The sequence below is a fragment of the Drosophila gunungcola genome (genome assembly GCF_025200985.1).
Source record: "Drosophila gunungcola strain Sukarami chromosome 3L unlocalized genomic scaffold, Dgunungcola_SK_2 000009F, whole genome shotgun sequence".
Lineage (NCBI taxonomy): Eukaryota > Metazoa > Arthropoda > Insecta > Diptera > Drosophilidae > Drosophila > Drosophila gunungcola.
In genome coordinates, this window is record NW_026453181.1 from 2393822 (window position 1) to 2412520 (window position 18699).

General features: G+C 42.5%; 4 protein-coding genes across 4 annotated transcripts; 1 reads left to right on the forward strand and 3 right to left on the reverse strand.

The window, feature by feature from the left end:
* Nucleotides 1–522: 522 nt before the first annotated feature.
* LOC128259768 (uncharacterized) lies at nt 523–5340 on the reverse strand. Its single transcript, XM_052992323.1, is given in 7 exon segments — nt 523–2033; nt 2107–2796; nt 2799–2934; nt 3323–3653; nt 4043–4408; nt 4480–4752; nt 5247–5340. Coding segments are annotated over 6 exon segments (3168 nt in total). The 5' UTR covers nt 4749–4752; nt 5247–5340; the 3' UTR covers nt 523–657.
* Nucleotides 5341–6893: 1553 nt separating this feature from the next.
* LOC128259774 (protein disulfide-isomerase) lies at nt 6894–13375 on the reverse strand. Its single transcript, XM_052992336.1, has 2 exons — nt 13076–13375; nt 6894–8729 (listed from the first exon to the last, which is right to left on the reverse strand). Exons 1-2 carry the CDS (start codon nt 13227–13229, stop codon nt 7393–7395), a joined length of 1491 nt encoding a protein of 496 aa, XP_052848296.1. The 5' UTR covers nt 13230–13375; the 3' UTR covers nt 6894–7392.
* Nucleotides 13376–14438: 1063 nt separating this feature from the next.
* On the reverse strand, nt 14439–15341 carry LOC128259719 (pyroglutamyl-peptidase 1). Its single transcript, XM_052992269.1, has 2 exons — nt 15081–15341; nt 14439–15012 (listed from the first exon to the last, which is right to left on the reverse strand). The coding sequence occupies exons 1-2, from the start codon at nt 15291–15293 to the stop codon at nt 14554–14556; spliced, it is 672 nt and encodes a 223-aa protein (XP_052848229.1). The 5' UTR covers nt 15294–15341; the 3' UTR covers nt 14439–14553.
* Nucleotides 15342–16321: 980 nt separating this feature from the next.
* On the forward strand, nt 16322–18011 carry LOC128259808 (peroxisomal biogenesis factor 3). Its single transcript, XM_052992394.1, has 2 exons — nt 16322–16506; nt 16643–18011. The coding sequence occupies exon 2, from the start codon at nt 16750–16752 to the stop codon at nt 17899–17901; it is 1152 nt and encodes a 383-aa protein (XP_052848354.1). The 5' UTR covers nt 16322–16506; nt 16643–16749; the 3' UTR covers nt 17902–18011.
* Nucleotides 18012–18699: the final 688 nt, after the last annotated feature.

Below are 18699 nucleotides of genomic sequence, written 5' to 3' on the forward strand. Positions count from 1 at the left end.
ATTTTACGCACAATATACACTAATAATTTCATTTTATTTGTTACAATTGACATGGATGATGCCGGGGATTTGGTACGCGTTGAGTTCAATGGGAATCGTGTATTGCAAATAAAAGTGTAAACATAGAAATTATAACGTTCAACAAGTCCTAATTAACTACATTAAACCTAAGTATTACAGTGCAACAACAGTTTTACAGGCGTCTCTTCAAAAGGGAAATCATAAATACTATTGAAGGCCGTGATCAATGGGATGGGATCGGCAACTGGAACAAAACAAAAACTCGGTTTTGGTGGGGGCTTCCTAAACTAATCCTTCGATGTGGCACATGGCTCCGAACCGCTGGCACTGAACGGACTGCTTGACAGGGGCGTGCTGACATCGCGACTCTCGCCGTTGAGCAAGTACACGGGCACATGGCTAGTCACCAGTTCGAGGTTGTGCGACGGTGACAGCATCGCACTGCTGTCTTCGTCCTCGGCGGCAAGAACAGGAGCAGCGATCTCCAATTCGTTGCCCACCTCGGGCACCATATCCTGGTCGAACTCATACGCAGGCTCTGGTCTGGGCTCGGCACCTGGGACCGGGGCCGGGACCGGCTCTTCATCTGGAGCTGGCTCGGGTGGTGCGGGTGAGGTTTCAAGGCCAGGATATGCCTCAAACTCCAGTGGGTAAGCCAAGAGCACCTGCTTCTTCTTTTTGTTTTTTATGTGCGTCCAACGAACACGCTTCACACGCCGCCTTCGCCTGTGCGTTTTGCGTTGCAGTGGTGCTCCGATATCCCCCTCGAATAGCTGGGTATCCACTTAGCTGCTGTTTGTCTTCCCCATTCTGTTGCTGCTCTTCCAACAGCTGTTTTTGCTTCTCTATCTGAAGTAGTTCCTCCTTTGCTTGATCGTGATCCTCGACCTGATGTTGCCCTTTCTCGTCTTGATCTACTGCCTGCTCTTGATCCTCGTCCTGGTTTGGCTCTTCCTCGTCTGGATCCTCGAGCTGAGGTGATTCTATTTCTGGTTCGTGTTCATTCTCCACATGAAGCTGATCATCCTCTTGTGGATCCTCTACCAGATTTGGTTCTTCCCCTGCCTGCTGTAGTTCCTCCTGCTGTTCGTGGTGCATCTCCAGTTGATGTTGCTCCTGCAGCAGCTGCTCCTCCAGAAACTGTTGATGCTCCTGATCGTGCTCATGCTCATGGCGTCCCACCACTTCCTTCTTCTCTTCCGTTTGTTCTTGAGTCTGTATGTTCTCTTGTTCCACCAGCTCATTCACCTCCTCGAGCAGCTGCTGGTCCTTGCTGCATTTCCGCTCATCTCGTGGCAGGTTCATCTCCTCCAAAGAAGTTTGTTCCTGTAACTGGCCACCTGTTTCCACCTTATCTATGTGCTCATGGCCATTTAACGCTTCTTCCGCTCTGTGTGACCTTTTCAGGCCCTTGAGACTCAAACGTTTCAGTCTTATTTGGGGCAATCTGTGCGGCGCTGATTGCCGAATGATGGCCAAGTCCTGCTCCAGCTGTTGGACTTCCTTTCTCCGTTTGGCGTTTAGAACGCGTAGCTTCCGACATTGCTTCGTGGCCTGCTTGAGCAGACTTTGCTGATCAACCGGCTTCTCCACCTTATGGTAAGCTTTTCCGGCCTTTTTCTTTTGGTTGTTTAGCCTACGTCGGCGAATATTCTCCCGCTGCAGGGTGAGCAGGTGGTTGTAGTAGCTCACATCATCGCCATCGGCCTTGGGAAAACAGCGACGACTGGAGCCCCAATCGCTGGAACTCTGGTTGTCAGTGGATACACTTTGTATTTGGCAGGGACTGCTCGAACTGTGCGTTGAAGCTGGCGGCGTGGGCAAGGCAACTCTCTGCCCTCGGTTCGTTGTCCGGATGCGGGTGGGCGTGGCCGAGATCTTGGTGGGCGTGCCACTAGAGGCGTTGCTGGTGGTGGGTGTGAGCTGACTGGCAGCAACATTAATGACTTCATTCCTAGCCTTGATCTTGGCATCTAGCTTGGCGAACATTTTCGCACTGGCCTTGTGGTGCTCTGAAACGGAGGTTATAGTAGATTTATGTGTAAATAAATGTACATGAAACAGCAATAAAATGATTGTGCATACCTGCTTTCCAGCGGAGAGAACCGGCACCATTCACCGGGGACTTTGTCATGTACTGTTTAATGGATGGCTTCTTAGATGCTCCTGCCTTGGCAGTCGGCGCAGTGGCACCCAGGTGCCGGGGACTAAAGGTAACCTGTTTCTTGAGCAGCGACGACTCGCTGCAGTTGCTGTTCTGACTAGAAGATTGACGGCAGTGGTACAAGGGGGTTCGTTGACCACTGGCATCGCTGGCACTGCTGCTCCGCGGGAAGAAGTTTTGGCCGAGGGCACTGGGGTACTGGTGCTCCTCAACCAGATCCGGCTCTTCCTCCTCCTCCTCCTCCTCCAAGGTCTGCACGCACTGATCGACGAGATGCGGCGCTGTGGTCGACACCAAATGGAGGCTATCCCGGCGGCAGCTGTAACTGTTCACGATGCGCGGCACTGTGTAGGTGGTGGGTGGAATCACCGCCCTTTCGTACGTGCGCAGGTTGCTGGGATAGATGCGCGTGACGGGCACGGAGTCGTCCTCGCCGAGGATCGTGGTCGCCGTCGTCTGATGCGCCGAATCGTTTGAGTTGGAGTTTGAGATGATGCCATCCACATTGGCAGGCACATTGAAGTTCACCGAAAACATCTCCACGTCGTCGTCGGAGTCGCGCAGATCGACGATCTCAATGGAGTTGTCGATGCCGCTGAAGAGAGCATTGCCCGCCTGCACGGTTCCAACTGGCGGGCATTCTGGCAGAGATTCTGGAGGAAAACGGGCGGATGACTGTTCAGAGATGATGTCGGCGTACCCGAAATGTCCCACATAGGACAACTGTCGTCATCATCGGAGCTGACTACCTGTGGGCCGAAAGTTAACCAAGTAATGTCAGTAAAAAGTGCAAAATCAAAGCTTATAAATATATGGGTGTTGTGAGGCACTCAGCTGAGGTTGTAGTCATTTTGGGACAGCGTAATGGAGCCGGCCACTGCCTGTCACGCGACTAACTGCGCCGACAGTGGCTTCTGCCTCACTCGCTTGTCCGAATCAGACCTTTTACTAAGACATCATAGTTAAGCCAATAAGAGCAACACGTTGAAGGAAGCGTTCTTTGGAATATTGGGAATACGTAAACTAAAATACACTTGATGTATCACAAGACCAAAACACTAAACCTTCAGTGTTGCTAGCTTGGAGGGATATTTAAAAGACTATTTGCTTATACATCAATGAAACTAGCAAACTAACCACTTCGTTGGACTGCGGCGGTCGGTTGTCCACCTTGCTGACCACATGCAGGCTGGTGCAGCTGCTCTTCCGCAGATGGTTCAATATGGTGCTCGTTGCCGTGCTCCGGTCTGTAAATTTGGGCAAGTACGGCGCATAGACACTTCTCAAGGCCAGGGATTTCGAGGGCCTCATGAACTTTTCGGCAAACTCTACGATTCGCTCCTTGACCGACTCATCCGACTCCAGACGCTGCCAGTAGTAGAAAATGAGTATGTATTCGATGTAGAGTTTATCTGGCAGTTCCGCTTGAATCATAACGCTGGGCATCGACCAGTGCGGAAAAAGGCAGCTGTGAAAGAAAGAAATCGTTTTAAATCCCAAACAGTTTAAATAAATATTTCATTTAAGTAAAAGAATGCCGAAATAATCATGAACTTTTAGTAAAACGTATGCACTATTTTGTTTTTAATAAAGTACTATAAATAGAGGGCAAATTTTTAGCAAAGCCATTATTTATTATGGTTTAGTTGGATTAATGGCTTGGCAGTTTTGGGATCGGCTCTCATAAATAAACAAAAACGAGATCTTGTCGAAAACAAGTTAAAAGCTTTTCTGTTGTATACATTTTTTGTGTCATTTGATGCGGAGATGACATACAAGTTTGAATTAACTTGGTAAATAGTTACCATATGTTAACATTTTTTTTGGATCAACCTAGCTAAGTTTAACAATACCTACCTGTACAGCATGGACAAAATGCTGGCTCTGTTGAAGAGTTTGGGGGCTGCGAGGAGAGTGCGCAGCACATGCTCCCGGTGTACGCCGGCGCCACCTTCTCCGTACTCCACGTAGAGCTTGAGGCAACTGTTGATGCGATTGATGATGCACTCCTCGCTCTCCACCGGCTCCTGGGCGGAGCAGAGCTCGCACGATATGTAGAAGCCGACGATGTGGCACATGCGTTGCCTGTACCCCTCGTCTTGCTGCAGGGCTCGACCCTGGACCATTGTGTGGATGACGTCGGTGAGACCGGTTAGAATGCGCGCCAGCTTGCGACACTTCAGCGGCAAGTACTGGGCCCGCTCGAACTCCTCCCGTATGGCACTGAAAGATGAACGAGGGTAGGTATTCAGTACCTGGAGTACCTGGCTGTGTGTGTGTGTGCGCGTACTTACCCCTCGTACTGCATGAGCAAGCGGGCCATGCGCCTATCGAAGCTATCATCGTTCAGGGCCGCAATGGCATCGTGAATCTTGCGCCGCGTCTCATTCAGATGGCCGAACTCCGGCTCCGCCTGCGAGTCCGGCTCCTGGCCCCGTTCCGTAACTGGCGACACGCATTCCGAGCCATCCGCGTTGGCCAGAGTGCTGACCTTGTCGAATTCGTCCGGCGTGCTGCCGCTGTTCCGCTTCCGGTTCCTGTTCCTGACCACCAAACAGCTCATGGTGCTGCAAAAATGCATGCAAATTAACTACATAATTCGAGCCGACCCGAAATAACTCGTTATTGCAGTGAAAGTCGGAGCGCCCCCGCCTCGTCTCCCGAAGAAAAAGGCCAAAAATGAAAGACATACCAAAAAAATGTGTATTTCTGCCAGGGAGATCCCACTACGCGGGGAATTTCGATGGTCCGTGATAAAGCACTAACGCACTGCACACCTGACCGGGTCCAAACATATTATATTTGTAGTATGTGTACTGTTTATATATATTTTTTTGGATTTCGAGCAGGAGCAGTACCGATTAAGAGCTTCGTCGGATGAATTTTGCGTTTATGCGGCGCGCATCTGCTGTTAATCGCACATCGTGATATTTTGTTATTCATGTTGAGTTCAAGGAGCGTGTTCCTTTATTTATTCCTCTTTGGAATAAAACACTATCTGATTTGTTGAACTTCTGCTTTATTTTAAAGCGTGTTTTAAATTTAGAATTCACGTAATTACCTCCATAATCAATTAAACCTTAAAGCCAAATTATCTAAATGCATGATTCAGGACAACGTGGGAACGAAACGCGTAGATGCCGTCGTTTTTGGCAGTGTTGGAAAAGGTTGTCCTGTGACCGACACAGCGTTTATGCCATACCTTTTCACAATTTCATGAATTTCTGAATTACAATTTATTGAAACTATATGTGATAATTTAAATATTTTTGGCCGAAAGTCTAAGCCTGAGCTTGTAACTTTTTACTTTTATTTACAGTAAATAAATAATTATATTATATAACGATTGTTGTATTGAATAATTGATGTATTATATGTTTTTATTTAACAGTATTATTTTTTAAAGGAGAACAAACTAATTTTATTTTTGTGATCTTTCATAAGTTTAAAAATGAAATATTTAACATTCTGTTAATTTTAGTTAAATTAAGTAATCCAGACAATTTATTATAAAAATTCTTGAAGCCAATACAAACGTCAGTGTAAACAGGAAATCTCAAGTTTACAAACATTCAGGCATTTTGAAGTTTCACAGCACTACGCGAACTGTCGCACGAATCCTCGATACCAATATCGATATATTGCAAACACTATCGAAAGCAACATAAAACCAATTTACGTTGTTTTTAATTTTGTTTTCATTTTTATCATCGCGTTGCGGTCCTATATTATAGCCAAATAAATTTTGGAGAAAACGCTTTGAGAGCTCGATAAATATGGAGACCGGCAAAGACAAAATTAACTTTTTTTTACAATTTTTCTTTGACAAAGGCGAAAACGCAAGCCAGGCAGCTGAAAATGTATGTGGAGTAATACTGTAATGGCCAACCCATGCACAATTTTGGTTTCGTAGATTTCGTTCTGGAAATTTTAATGTTAACGATGCGGAAGGCCAATCATCAAAAATGCCGACAAATGCTGCTGAATCGCAACAAAACTGACCCGTTTTTGAAGCGGATGGTGACTGAAAACGGTCGTGGTCGAAGAAGGATAAGCCGGTCCAGGTGGTGCTAAGCCAGGATTGACGGCGAGAAAGATTTTGCTGTGTGTTTGGTGGGATTGGCAAGGAATAATCTACTATGAGCTGCTCCCCTATGGCCAAACACTTAATTCGGTTTTGTACTGTCAAAAATTGAACCGTCAGAAGGAAGCAATTGTCCAGAAGCGCCCCGCGTTGGCCAACAGGAAAGGAATTGTTTTTCCTCAGGAAAACTGCTAGACCACACACATCAATAGCGACTCGCCAGAAGCTCCGAGAGCTTGTATGGGAGGTTCTTATTCATCCACCTGATAGCCCGGACATCGCCCCAAGTAACTATCACCTTTTCCTATCAATCTCGAACGATTTGGATAGGGTAAAATTAGCTACATGCGAGGATTGTGAAAACCGACTGGCTCAGTTTTTTGCAAATAAGGAAGAAGAAATTTATGAGACGGGTATCATCAAAATGGCAATCGATTGTAGCAAAAAAAATTGTGCTTTTTTTAATATTTTATTACAATAATAATATTTAATTTTTTTTTTAATATTTAATTTTTGCATTAAATGAAAGAGTATATAGTATATACACCTGCTTGACGAAAAAGTTTGCTTCCTTTTTGTTTTTTCATATTCCCCCAATTCCTTATAAACCAAAATTACAAGCCATTTTTCTAATGTTGTTACCAACTTTATTTGTTACGTTCTTAATCAGTTCTTTCAATGATTCTAAAAATTCCAAAATAGAAAACTTAAAGAATTAGATATTTAAATTTATCGCTTTCGTTCATTCTTCATTAAAACTGAATTTTAAGTTTACGCCGACAGCGGACGAAACATCGCGCTGAGAGCGTTTAAATCTGCGTTGCAATTGTACATACAACGAAAGTAGTAAGTATGCGAATAAAAAACCGAGGTCGGGCAAAAATGCTTCGATGGCCAAGCTGACGACCAGCTAACCCAATCCGAGCGCCTGACAAAAACTCAGCCGCCGGATGGGGAAACTCTGGACGCCCACATGCGCCGAAATGTTAGAAATAAACTACAGAATGTACGTTGCTAGTTGTGGCTTTTTGTTGTTTGTTACACGGATGTTGCTGTTCGTAGTTGTTGGATTTTCGTGTGTGTTTCTGTGTAGATGTGGTTGGGGCTGTGGTAATTGTTGGATTTACAACTCGTCCTTCTTGGGCGCCTCCTCCTCCTCCTCGGTCTCCTCGGCGGGCTCGGAATCGGCCACCTCACCGTTGGCATCGAGGAACTTGACGAAATCGTCCAGAGTCCTGTCCAGATTGAAGTCGATGACCTTGTTGTCCTCCTTGCGGAAGTACTTGATTGTGGGGAACGACGAGATCTTTATACTCTCCAGCTCGTTGGCAGTCGAGTCCATCTTAGCGATGACGATGTCCTCGTTGTCCTTGTACTTCTCGGCCAGCTGGTCGTAGATGGGAGCCAGCTGCTTGCAGTGTCCGCACCACGGGGCGTAGAACTCGACCAGCACGCTCTTGCTCTTGTCCAGAGCAACGCTCTCAAAGTTGCTAGAGACCAGCACCTTGACGGGGTTCTTGTCCCAGTCCTCGGGCAGATCCTGGGACAGGAGGTGCTGCTTCAGCTTGCCGTCCAGGAACTTCTTGAGGAAGGCCTCGATGGTCTCGGCAGACAGATCGTTCGACTCGGGCTTGTACTTGGCCATGTCCTCCTCCAGCTTGATCAGACGGATGGTGGGCACCTCCTCCTTGTTCATGCCGAAGAACTCGAAGATGCGGGTGTGGTCCTCCTCGTCGGACGAGATGGTCACGAACAGGATGTCGTCGCGGTACTGCTTGGCAATCTCCCTCAAGGGGTCCACGTACTTCTCGATGTGGCCGGCCTCCTTGGACACGAAGAAGAGCAAGTGCGACTTGATCGAGCCGCCGAAGATCTTGGAAGCAGACTCGTGGTTGAAGTCAACGATCAGGGGCAGCGACTGCACCTGGGCGAACTTCTTAATGTTCTCCTCGCTCAGCTCACCCTCGAACACGGACTTCTTGTCGTCGAAAGGCTTGAACAGGATCACTCCATTGTCATTGGCTTCGTACTTGGCAATCACCTCGGCATTGCTGCTCACACCGAAGACGAACGAGTCCAGAGCGTTGGCGGCCTTGGTGAAGGTCTTGGCCTCCTCCGATTCGGCATCCTTGAAGAATCCAATGATGGCGATCTCGTTGTCCTTCAAGAACTGCTCGGCGTCAGCCACGCTGGTCAGGTCCTTGGCCGGTGGGCCGGTCTTCTTGGTCACCCAGGCGATGATGTCAGCAGCCTGGCGGCCACCACTGTACTCCACGGGAGCACCGCTGCGGAAGAACTTCAGAGTGGGGTAGCCGCGCACGGCGTACTGCTCGGCCAGCTCACCCTCGACGGTGGCATCGACCTTGGCCAGCTTGATGGGCGACTCCTTCTCGGCCAGCTGCTGGGCAGCCTTGGCGTACTCGGGAGCCAGAGCCTTGCAATGTCCGCACCATGGGGCGTCTGTAAAGATCGAGAAGGAAACAAAGGTCAGCGAGTGGAAAGCAGTATTTTTCTATCTTATAAACTGGTTTACTATTACTTTTTTTTCTACGCTTGTGTCCGAGTTCTTAAAGTTTTAATTGCTCCCACGATTAAAGGCATTTTGTCGAGTTCATCATGGTACTAAGTATTTATAGACCCTATCTATAATTTGTGTTTAATCGTTGTTATTTAGTTGTAGAAAATCTGACAACTATTTTCATCGAATTCGGTTAATATTTATAGCACTTTAATTAGTATATAAATTTTCATGGTTTACTGTATTAGTTTGTTAAAAATATGCATAATTGTAATTCAGAAAGGGTAATTTTCTCAATTAACAGGTTCTATAAAAATTCAACTCCAATATTATTTTACTTATGGCTAAAATTAATAATCTTTAATTCAAACTATTCATCTTGTTTACATTGGAACAGACTTTCAATTAGTTTCGCCTTTTTATGAAGTAATATATTAAAAATTTTAAATTAATAAATTTAGTTATTTGAGCTATTTTGGAAGACAAAAGAAAAAATAAAACAATTTTATAAAATAAAGTAAATTATCTGGACAAACTAAATTAACTTCAACCATTAAACATATTATATTAGCAACGTTTTTTTTATTATTAATTGTGGCTAATGGCCAATTTGGATAACATTTATTAGATCTAAAATGATAATTATGGCTATCCCAGAACATATTGTTAATCGATAGTTGTTTACATTAATTTACTTCATTCCTCAATCAATGATTGAGAAAAGTTTATCTAAATTTCAATAAAAATGTAAGAACAAAAAACCTTGGAAAGCCTTTTGTATATATATATTTCTTTACCCCTTTTGTTTACACTAACTACTTTGAATCGTAATTAAATGGCGCGCACTAATGGCCCGTCAGTCAAGTGTAAAATTCTAAATTTGGAGCGACAATTATATGCGCTAAATTTGCCACGGATCTGGAGCAGGGCCCCTAGAGCCCACATTTATAATTTCCAGCAGATGTTGGCATTATGCAAATTCCACGTGTTGGGTTCTCATTGGGGGGAATGTTCCTTGGAGCCACGGATGCAATTTGGTGCGCATCCACGCACACAAAACAAAAACTGTCTCAGATGACATAATGCCCGGCTTGACGACGTCCACGACTTCGATTAAATCTTATATATACATATACATTTGTCTTATCGCCCGGCTTCTGGCACTCGATTTAGCTATAGCTGCGGCTGACGTGGCCCTGGCATTGGTTCCGCTTCCAAGAACATCATTGTAGTCCCGAGATAAGAGCTTGGATGAGCAGACAAATATCGACTTGGCTGACGTTGTCACCTCAACCTACCATATAGACTGGTCATTTCATACAACGCATTTGGACACAAAAAAACGGACCGCGGAAGGTCCACCGTTCTCACAGCAGCAGGTCCATGCACTTCGTGTGCGTTCGGGTTTTTTACTCTCTCATTCTTATTCTCATTTTTATGCTCGCGCACTCATTGCACGAGTTCAGTCGTTCAGTCGCAGAGAGGCGCTTTTTGAAGAAGGCTGCCCTGCGCTTGAATTCGTCTTTGTATGTATGCGTGATCATGCATTCTCATACACGGGAGCATGTGTGCGTTTATTTCATTTCGGCGCATCAAGAATATTTTGTCTTTTGCCACTTTTCAAACTTGGTACCCTAAGAATATGGGCGTATTTACTATTGGGTTATGATATAAATATGAATATTATATGTTTTAATATATTTATTTAATATTTCAGCATACATTTTATTTTTGTTTACAAATTCAAATCAGTGGTAGCGGTAAAATGTTTTACATATATGTATGTATTCGAATTTATAGAAATCAGTCCACTGAGATGGGAACAGGGCATATCGCAGTCGTGTCACTTGAAACACCGACTGCCTTTCAGTGGTTGAGAAAACTTCAAACTAAGTCAGTTCTTGTCGATGTCTTGCGAGCGGTTGGTGCCTGCATACCCTACCGACGATTGCTTTTAAGGGGAGCGGGCTTTTAGGACACTTGTTTTAAATGTTATGTTTAGTGATCTTTGGTTAATTTATTTTTTAATGATTCGCAGTGTTATTTTAATTGTCTTTAAACAAGTAATAATAATAAAATACTTTTAATATTTTTGAAAAGGTAAATGGAACAAATATAAAAATCCACATTTTTTTAATGATAATAATTTATTTTAATGATAATAATTTTAGATTTTAATTGTACCAATATCTTGGATTATAACAAATTGTTTAAAGACAGTTAATATATATATTTGTTCCATTCACCTTTTCAAAAATATTAAAAGTATTTTATTATTTATTACTTGTTTAAAGACAATTAAAATAACACTGCGAATCATTAAAAAATAAATTAACCAAAGATCACTAAACATAACATTTAAAACAAGTGTCCTAAAAGCCCGCTCCCCTTAAAAGCAATCGTCGGTAGGGTATGCAGGCACCAACCGCTCGCAAGACATCGACAAGAACTGACTTAGTTTGAAGTTTTCTCAACCACTGAAGAGCAGTCGGTGTTTCAAGTGACACGACTGCGATATGCCCTGTTCCCATCTCAGTGGACTGATTTCTATAAATTCGAATACATACATATATGTAAAACATTTTACCGCTACCACTGATTTGAATTTGTAAACAAAAATAAAATGTATGCTGAAATATTAAATAAATATATTAAAACATATAATATTCATATTTATATCATAACCCAATAGTAAATACGCCCATATTCTTAGGGTACCAAGTTTGAAAAGTGGCAAAAGACAAAATATTCTTGATGCGCCGAAATGAAATAAACGCACACATGCTCCCGTGTATGAGAATGCATGATCCTCAACAAAACCACACCGACAAAGACTGCGAATCTTAATTAAACAAATAAAGAGAAACGCTGGCATAAACAAAACACACAATCCGCCATATTGCTGGCCTCTCTGAGATGACAAGCTAGCATATCTGTCGGTTTAAGACCAAATCGGGGGGACTTTTTTGTATCTATAAATAAGGTTTATCTTTCAAGTGATTTTCACATTTGCGAGATAAGGATAGGTTTTCAATTTGTTTATTAGAATAACATAATTCTTTAATGAAGATTTTGGCAAACAGTGAAACAACCCTAAAGCGAATTTTCTATTAACTAAACAAATGATTTTTCATTAATCGAATTTTTTTTTTGCTTAAAACTAACAAAATTGGCAAGACTAACAAAAAAAACATATAAATAAGTAAAATGGTTATAAATGACCATGTAACCATGTTTTTCGATTCATAAAACTTTTTAAATTATAATTTCAGCATTAAGAAGTATTTTTAAGGTTTTACTTGAAATGTTTCTTCCTACTGTGGTACTAAGCTCTTATTTGTAGCTATTTTCCCGCTAAATAATAATCTGTTGCACGCGCTGAGCACCACTGGCTGATAAACACCGTTAGGCACGCGCAGTGAAAGAGTTGAATGAACTTTACATTGCGTAGAAGCCGCGCCGCCGTGGAAAGGGACCGAAACCAGATTTTATGTCAGAACTAGAACCAAATCCGAGATGGAATAATAATCGGAATAGAAAGCAAATAGCGAAAAAAATGGTTTCGTTTTGGTTTGGCTAACCTAGATTCGTGGGTGAATAAAAAAGAAGAGTTGCCAGACTACTTTTTGTTGCCTTTTGTTTCCATCAGAAGAGATATTCTCATTTAAGATTGTTAAAGCGGATGTGTGGCCACGCCCAGCGTTAGAACAATAATTAGAAACGCCGATAAAAGTGAAGCATACGGAGAAACTAATGCTTGTTGCGCACAAGTTTGTGTTTCCTTTGGCATTTAGCATTTGGATTTAAGAATTATAGCAGGTTTTTATGGCAGCAACAATAACACAAAGTGCCGCAGTGTACTCCCCTCTCGCTTGCTCGGACAGGTGAGGAAAAGAGACGACACGTTTCTATGAGAGAGCGCTCTCTCCCCCCCTCTCACACACTCTCTTTCACACGATGTAGTGAGAGATAAAAACGGTTAAACAAACGATAATTTGCAGAAAAATCAACTAAACCAATTTACCAGCCCCTAGCCTGAAAATATTACTACAATTGGATAGCAAAATACTTGGTATTTGCATTGCATTTCGATTTTCGGATCCCCAGTTATCAACAACTGCCACGCAGACAGATTTTCTCCGACGCCTGGAAAGACCACGTAGCCGCTAAGCCGCATGAATCAGCAAGTGCGAGCGAGAGGGCGCTAGCGGCCGGTGCTCCCAATGGCAATTCGCATTTCGATTTTCGCCACATTTGTTAGGATTTGACAGTTTTTTTGTGTACTTACAGAACTCGACCAGCACGAACTCGTTGTCGGCAATCAGTTGCTTGAAATTGTCCACAGTCGCCACCAAAACGCCATCCTCAACTTTGACCTCCGCCTCGGCGGAAGCGGCCACGTAGGACGCCGCCAGGAAAAGTGCACAGATCAGGAATTTCATCGCGTCGTTTAACGAACTTTATTATTTGCCCTGTGTGGGTGCAGCACACTCGCCAACCAAAAACTGGGATTCGAACTGCGCTGAACTTGCCCGGTTGCAAGTAAAAATTCAAATGAATTTCGTCTGGTTTAAATCGGTGATATATATATTATATATACTAGAGCTGGAACTCACTTCGATTCTGCTATCGATACATCGATGATTGAAAAATATCGGTTTTATGTTGTTTGGAACGGATAATTGGTGTAACATTGAAAATGGTCGCTCCGACAAATATTACCCAGTTCTTGCACACTTATTTTAGTTTTTAATCTATTTCTTGTTCACCCTCTGTTAAAATTTTTTATTTCTGCTTACAATCAAGAAAATTGGACATAATTGGACATAATTATTTTTTAATAATTTAATCATTTTTGTGGAACAATTTTTATTTTATTTCAAACGTTTGATGTTTTCCTGTAAAAAAAAAAACCTTTGCAATAAGTTCCTGCTATTGGGTCATTGCTAAAAGAATGATTAGAAAAATACTTTTGGGGCTAAGTATTCGCTAGATGCGGAGTAAGTATTCGCTATTTGCGGATTTAGTATGTTATTTTTCAAATATTTGCTGCAGAACAATCTCCTTTTTTTATTTAAACCTTAGGAGCGGGGCAAATTAAGATTACCAAATTGATTACGCATACATTATTTTACTTTGGAGAAAGTTTATTTCAACTTTGCTCGGGCTTCGGGCCCGATTACAATTCAACATATACTTAAAAAGAAAGAATGCCCAATGGGCACCTTGAACTATATCTAAAATTATTATTGTTATTTTTTGAATTCCCAGCCCAAATGCTCCAAGAGGAGCTCGCGAAACTCAAGAGGTATAGGTATTATTTACAACTTATCTATATTAACCTTTTCAAAGGAATTTCTCTCAAGTCAGATGTTAAATCTAAACTTTCTTGAAATAATAATAAAATTTGAATCTAAATTGTTTACAAAACATTATTAGTAAGTCATAATTAACTAAATCTTCATAGACTTGACTAATTTACAAGATACAATTTTGTTGAAACCCCAATATTTTTAATGTCTTAATTTACAACACCCAGTTAATGCCATTCACCTTTGAACAGATATTAAAATAACATGGCGAGTTGTTTAAACAAAACATTATTGTTTATGCAGTTGCATTTTCCTGCTTCCTTTAATAAAACAGAGATATATAGATGAAAGTATGTAAAATATTAATAAAAAACCATTTATTAAACAACTTTAGTTTTAACAGTAAATAAAGACAGTGGAAGAATACAATTAAATGCATACTTAAATGCGGAATTCAAGAGTCGCAGGCGGCCACCTGTTGAACGCATTGTTCGACTATGGCAAATACTATCTCAGCGGTTTTCTCACTGCTAAATGGTGTGTTTATGGGCGGCACATGAACGAATAGACTTCGCCTTTTGTCCATATCGAGGGATTTCAGATAGATATAGCCGCAGAGAAAGTTGCCGACGTTTTTGGATGCCTTCGTAGCGCCCAGGGGCTTGGGACTATCTTTATGGGGGGCCTTAATGGGGGCTACACACTGGTCGCATCTCTCATTTACAGCCGCCACAATCTTATCCACATCGAGTTCGGTTCGCAAGACATTTGCGTGCCCATTGTTCGTCAGTTCGCTACTTCCGTTGGGCAGTTTTTGTCCGGAATTATCCCCTCTGATGAACTTGTGATTATATGCCAGCTTCTCTACGTAGACACACTTTGCCATGGCCGAAACGCCGACATGTATGACCAGCTGGGGGTGAAATGATATCATCATTGGATTGTCTATTTACGGTTCAATTAAGAGAGCACAGTTCTTACATCTGGCTGGCGCTTCCATATCTCCTCCACGGCCTCGTCCACAGCAGCGTATTCCACTGAAACCAAGCGCTTCTCAAGATCGTATTCTACGCCATTGTGGGTGAGGATTTCCGGGAGAAGTTTCACAGCCTCCCAGCTCGCGTTTACGGTTTCGTGGCCAACGAATGGTCCGAATCCGGAGACCACAATTAGCTTTCGATCCGACGACGCCATAACAAACACTTCAACTAAGTGTACACCCCCACAAACTATCTTATATACACCATATGTTTAGCTTCTTCTTCTGCGATTTAAATGAGTGTTTCCACTAGTCTACATTTTTGGTATATTAATAATTTGAAGTTATTATTGCAGTTCACTCATTTATTTTTTAAATTGATCACAGTTTCATATTCTAGCCAATATGTAATTTTTCTTTTAAATAATTTGATTTATTTGAAAACAGATTTAACGAATTAAAATTTAAAGGCATTCCCCCGGTGTAAGCTTGTTCATGTTCTACCTCAATTGTAATTTATAAAAGTTTTCAGTAGTTGTTAAGAATGTTTTTTTTTATGAATTCATATCGTAGATAGAACTATCATAAAAAGAATATATAAAATATGTTTACTTTTTTCTAAATGTTTTTCCTTTAAATAAGTCTTCTGTAAAACATAGAATTGGAATATTTTTAAAGGTGGCCTTTTAGTCCGAAACATTTTTATCGTTTTCGGTGTTTATTTTAGAGTTGATTTTATCAACTTGATATATTTAAGTTTTAATTAGTTATAGTTCTATTTATTGGTTAGAAGCTATACGTGTTTTAAAAGGTGTTTGTTACTTGACACTAATAATACAGTATAATACCGTTTTATTTATTATAATTCTATATTTCTCAATTTAAATTGCCATAATGGACTATAATGTAGAACAAACTGGATTATTTACAGCTCATATTTAATTTTTAAATCGAAATCTACGAAAACATCAAATTAAAAACATCAGCCCATATAAAGTTAGTAGATCTGCAACTTTGGTTTAATTAAAAAACAATAAATATTTGAGTACCTCAGTAGTTGGTTTTGCTTAGTTTCCCGAAGAACATAAGTATTAAGTACTACAAAAATGCATATTGGTAAAAGTATCTAGGCAGCGAGTAAAAAATGGGACACTTAAGGGTTAATGATAAGCGAGTAAGTAAGCGGTTACAAGATGTGGTATTTTTTGTATTCGGTATTTTTCCACCCTCAACTTTTGGGATTTTTCCCGAATCAGGTGAAACGACGCAGTATGCGGCTCCAAACAGAGCAATAACACTTTGAGCGACAACAAAGATACAAATCCATTCCGTACATTCCAGAGATCCGTGCAAATGCCAGAGCAGACGAACGAGACGCAAGCGAATCGATAAAGCAGCGAACCAGATCCAAGCTCAGGGAATCTCTAGGTGAGCATTGCCTGATGGTAATCTAATCGCAACGGATAAGTTGAGGGCGCTCCTCTGCGGGCAGCGACGCCGGCAGAGCGCCACCCTACGCACACTGGTGAACTTTGCACATTAACTATTCATTAACCTCGAACAGGTCGCCGGTGGAGCGTGAAAAGTGGTGGAAAGCGGTAACAGTTGGCCCATTTCACACAGGAGACCATCCCGTGGAAGAGATAGTCTTAGGCTTTTCCAATCGTTAACATGCTGTCGCGACTGCAGGACTTCTTGTCACGCCACCGGCGGAAATTCATAGTGACCGGCGTTTTGGTGGGCGGCACCATCTTTGCGGCGCGGTACGCCCAGCGGCGCTTTGTGGAGTTCCAGGAAAAGCAGGCCAGGGAGTTCTTTGAACGGACACGCCGCATGACCCACTTTGAGTCGACGGAGAAGACCTGCAACCAGGTGATCCTCGGAATGGGCGAGGAAATGTGCCAGGCCGTGCTGCGCGAATGCAGCACGGATGAGCTCCTCGAGCAGCTGCGCCAGAATCCCAAGAACAAGCTGGAACTGTGGGAGGAAATGAAGATTGTGGCCTTTACCAGGCTGGCCACCTATGTATACGCCTCATCCATGCTGGTTATTGCTCTGCGAGTGCAGCTAAACCTCCTCGGTGGCTATATCTACAGGGACATAATGACGGAGCAGAAACAAGTCACTGACGAACTGAAGCAGCAGTACCTCTCACTCATCCGGCACTTCATCACGGAGTCCGGTATTCGGGATTTGGCTCGCTATATACGCAGCCAGGTGATTGCCGTCATCAAGGCAATGCCGTTGTCCCAGCAGCTTTCGCTCAACGACTTAGAGCAGCTCTTCTGGTCGCTGCAAATGGCCATCAATGCGGACACTCGCCGGGATCCCAACTCCCGGATGAGCAAGTACCTGCTGCCCAGCCAGAATCCCAGCCACTCGCCGATGCTGCAGAAGATGTTCAATGAGACCCTGGATCTTCTAGAGAGCGAGGATGCCATTGGAGTGTGCTCGCACAATGTGAGCCGGGGCTTTGTCCTGGCATGCGATGCCATTGCCGAGTCAATGGGGGAAACACTCCAGCATATGCCTCAAGCTGAACTGCAGACCCAACAGGATAACCTGAAGTTCAACCAGGCCGGATGCTCCAGAAGCAACAGTTCGAAGAGCCAAAATGTGGAGAACAACAACTTGCTAAACATCAACCGAGTGCTGATGGCGCTGGCCAAGCTCATTCCAATCATCAGTGGCCTCACCTCAAGGGGCTTCGACAGCACTGCGAGACCCCATAACCTGCCCACCCAGCTGCTCACCTTCTACGTGGTCGCCGAGAAGACGAAGACGCTGGGAGCCAACGTCTACGAAAGCTTCAGCTCCGCTTAGGAACTCAACAAAACTTGGATTATGCACCAGTGCATAGGCTAGGATAAGATAATTGGAACAACATATGTAGTTTATATGCCTGTATATTTTTAATACGATCATAATTCTCAGATGCGTTGTTTGTATGTCTGCTTGAGCCCAACCCGTATTAAGTCTAGCACCTAAGAATATTTAATCGAAAGCGAGTGTAAGGTATGCTTAAGTCGATGCCCCACTGGAATCCAAGGGGAATCCTTCAAGACAGGGACACACAAATCGAGTAACGTGAAGGCCTTTTAAAATAACTGGAGAGTGTAATATGTGCTTAGGGAATACAAAGAATGAGAAATGGTTTTTATGGAAAAGACCTGAGGGTTATCTGGTATTGAAAATAAATGGAAACGTAAATTATATGTATGTGTAATTAAAACAACTTTTCGGAATATAGGGAGAAACTTTCAGAAATGTATTAAGAAAACAATCCATTTGATTACAGAATTTAGGGATCTAAGGAATAAATCATCTTTTTTAATGGATTGTAAAATAAAACAAAATTCAATAAACTAACCATTCCTTTTTTAAAGCGACCATGACTTTTGAACAATGAACAATAACGAAGTTTTAAAATTCTTTTTATGAATTCAAATTCATAAGTAAATAGCCAATGCTTCAATACATTAGTTTTGTTGTACCGGACTTTATGTTTCGATAAATTTAAATAAAACATTAAAATATGCGATTTTGGGAAACTGAGAGACTAATTTGTGTGCAAACGGACTTGTGCAAACGGGCTGGTCGACTTTTTTTAGTTGAAAATTT

Coding starts and splice junctions, on each gene's coding strand:
- LOC128259719 (XM_052992269.1), bottom strand. CDS start 15,293: ATGGCGTCGTCGGATCGAAAGCTAATTGTGGTCTCCGGATTCGGACCA. Junction 15,013..15,080: donor TATGGAAGCGCCAGCCAGAT/GTAAGAACTGTG, acceptor TTTCACCCCCAG/CTGGTCATACATGTCGGCGT.
- LOC128259774 (XM_052992336.1), bottom strand. CDS start 13,229: ATGAAATTCCTGATCTGTGCACTTTTCCTGGCGGCGTCCTACGTGGCC. Junction 8,730..13,075: donor GTTCGTGCTGGTCGAGTTCT/GTAAGTACACAA, acceptor CGATCTTTACAG/ACGCCCCATGGTGCGGACAT.
- LOC128259808 (XM_052992394.1), top strand. CDS start 16,750: ATGCTGTCGCGACTGCAGGACTTCTTGTCACGCCACCGGCGGAAATTC.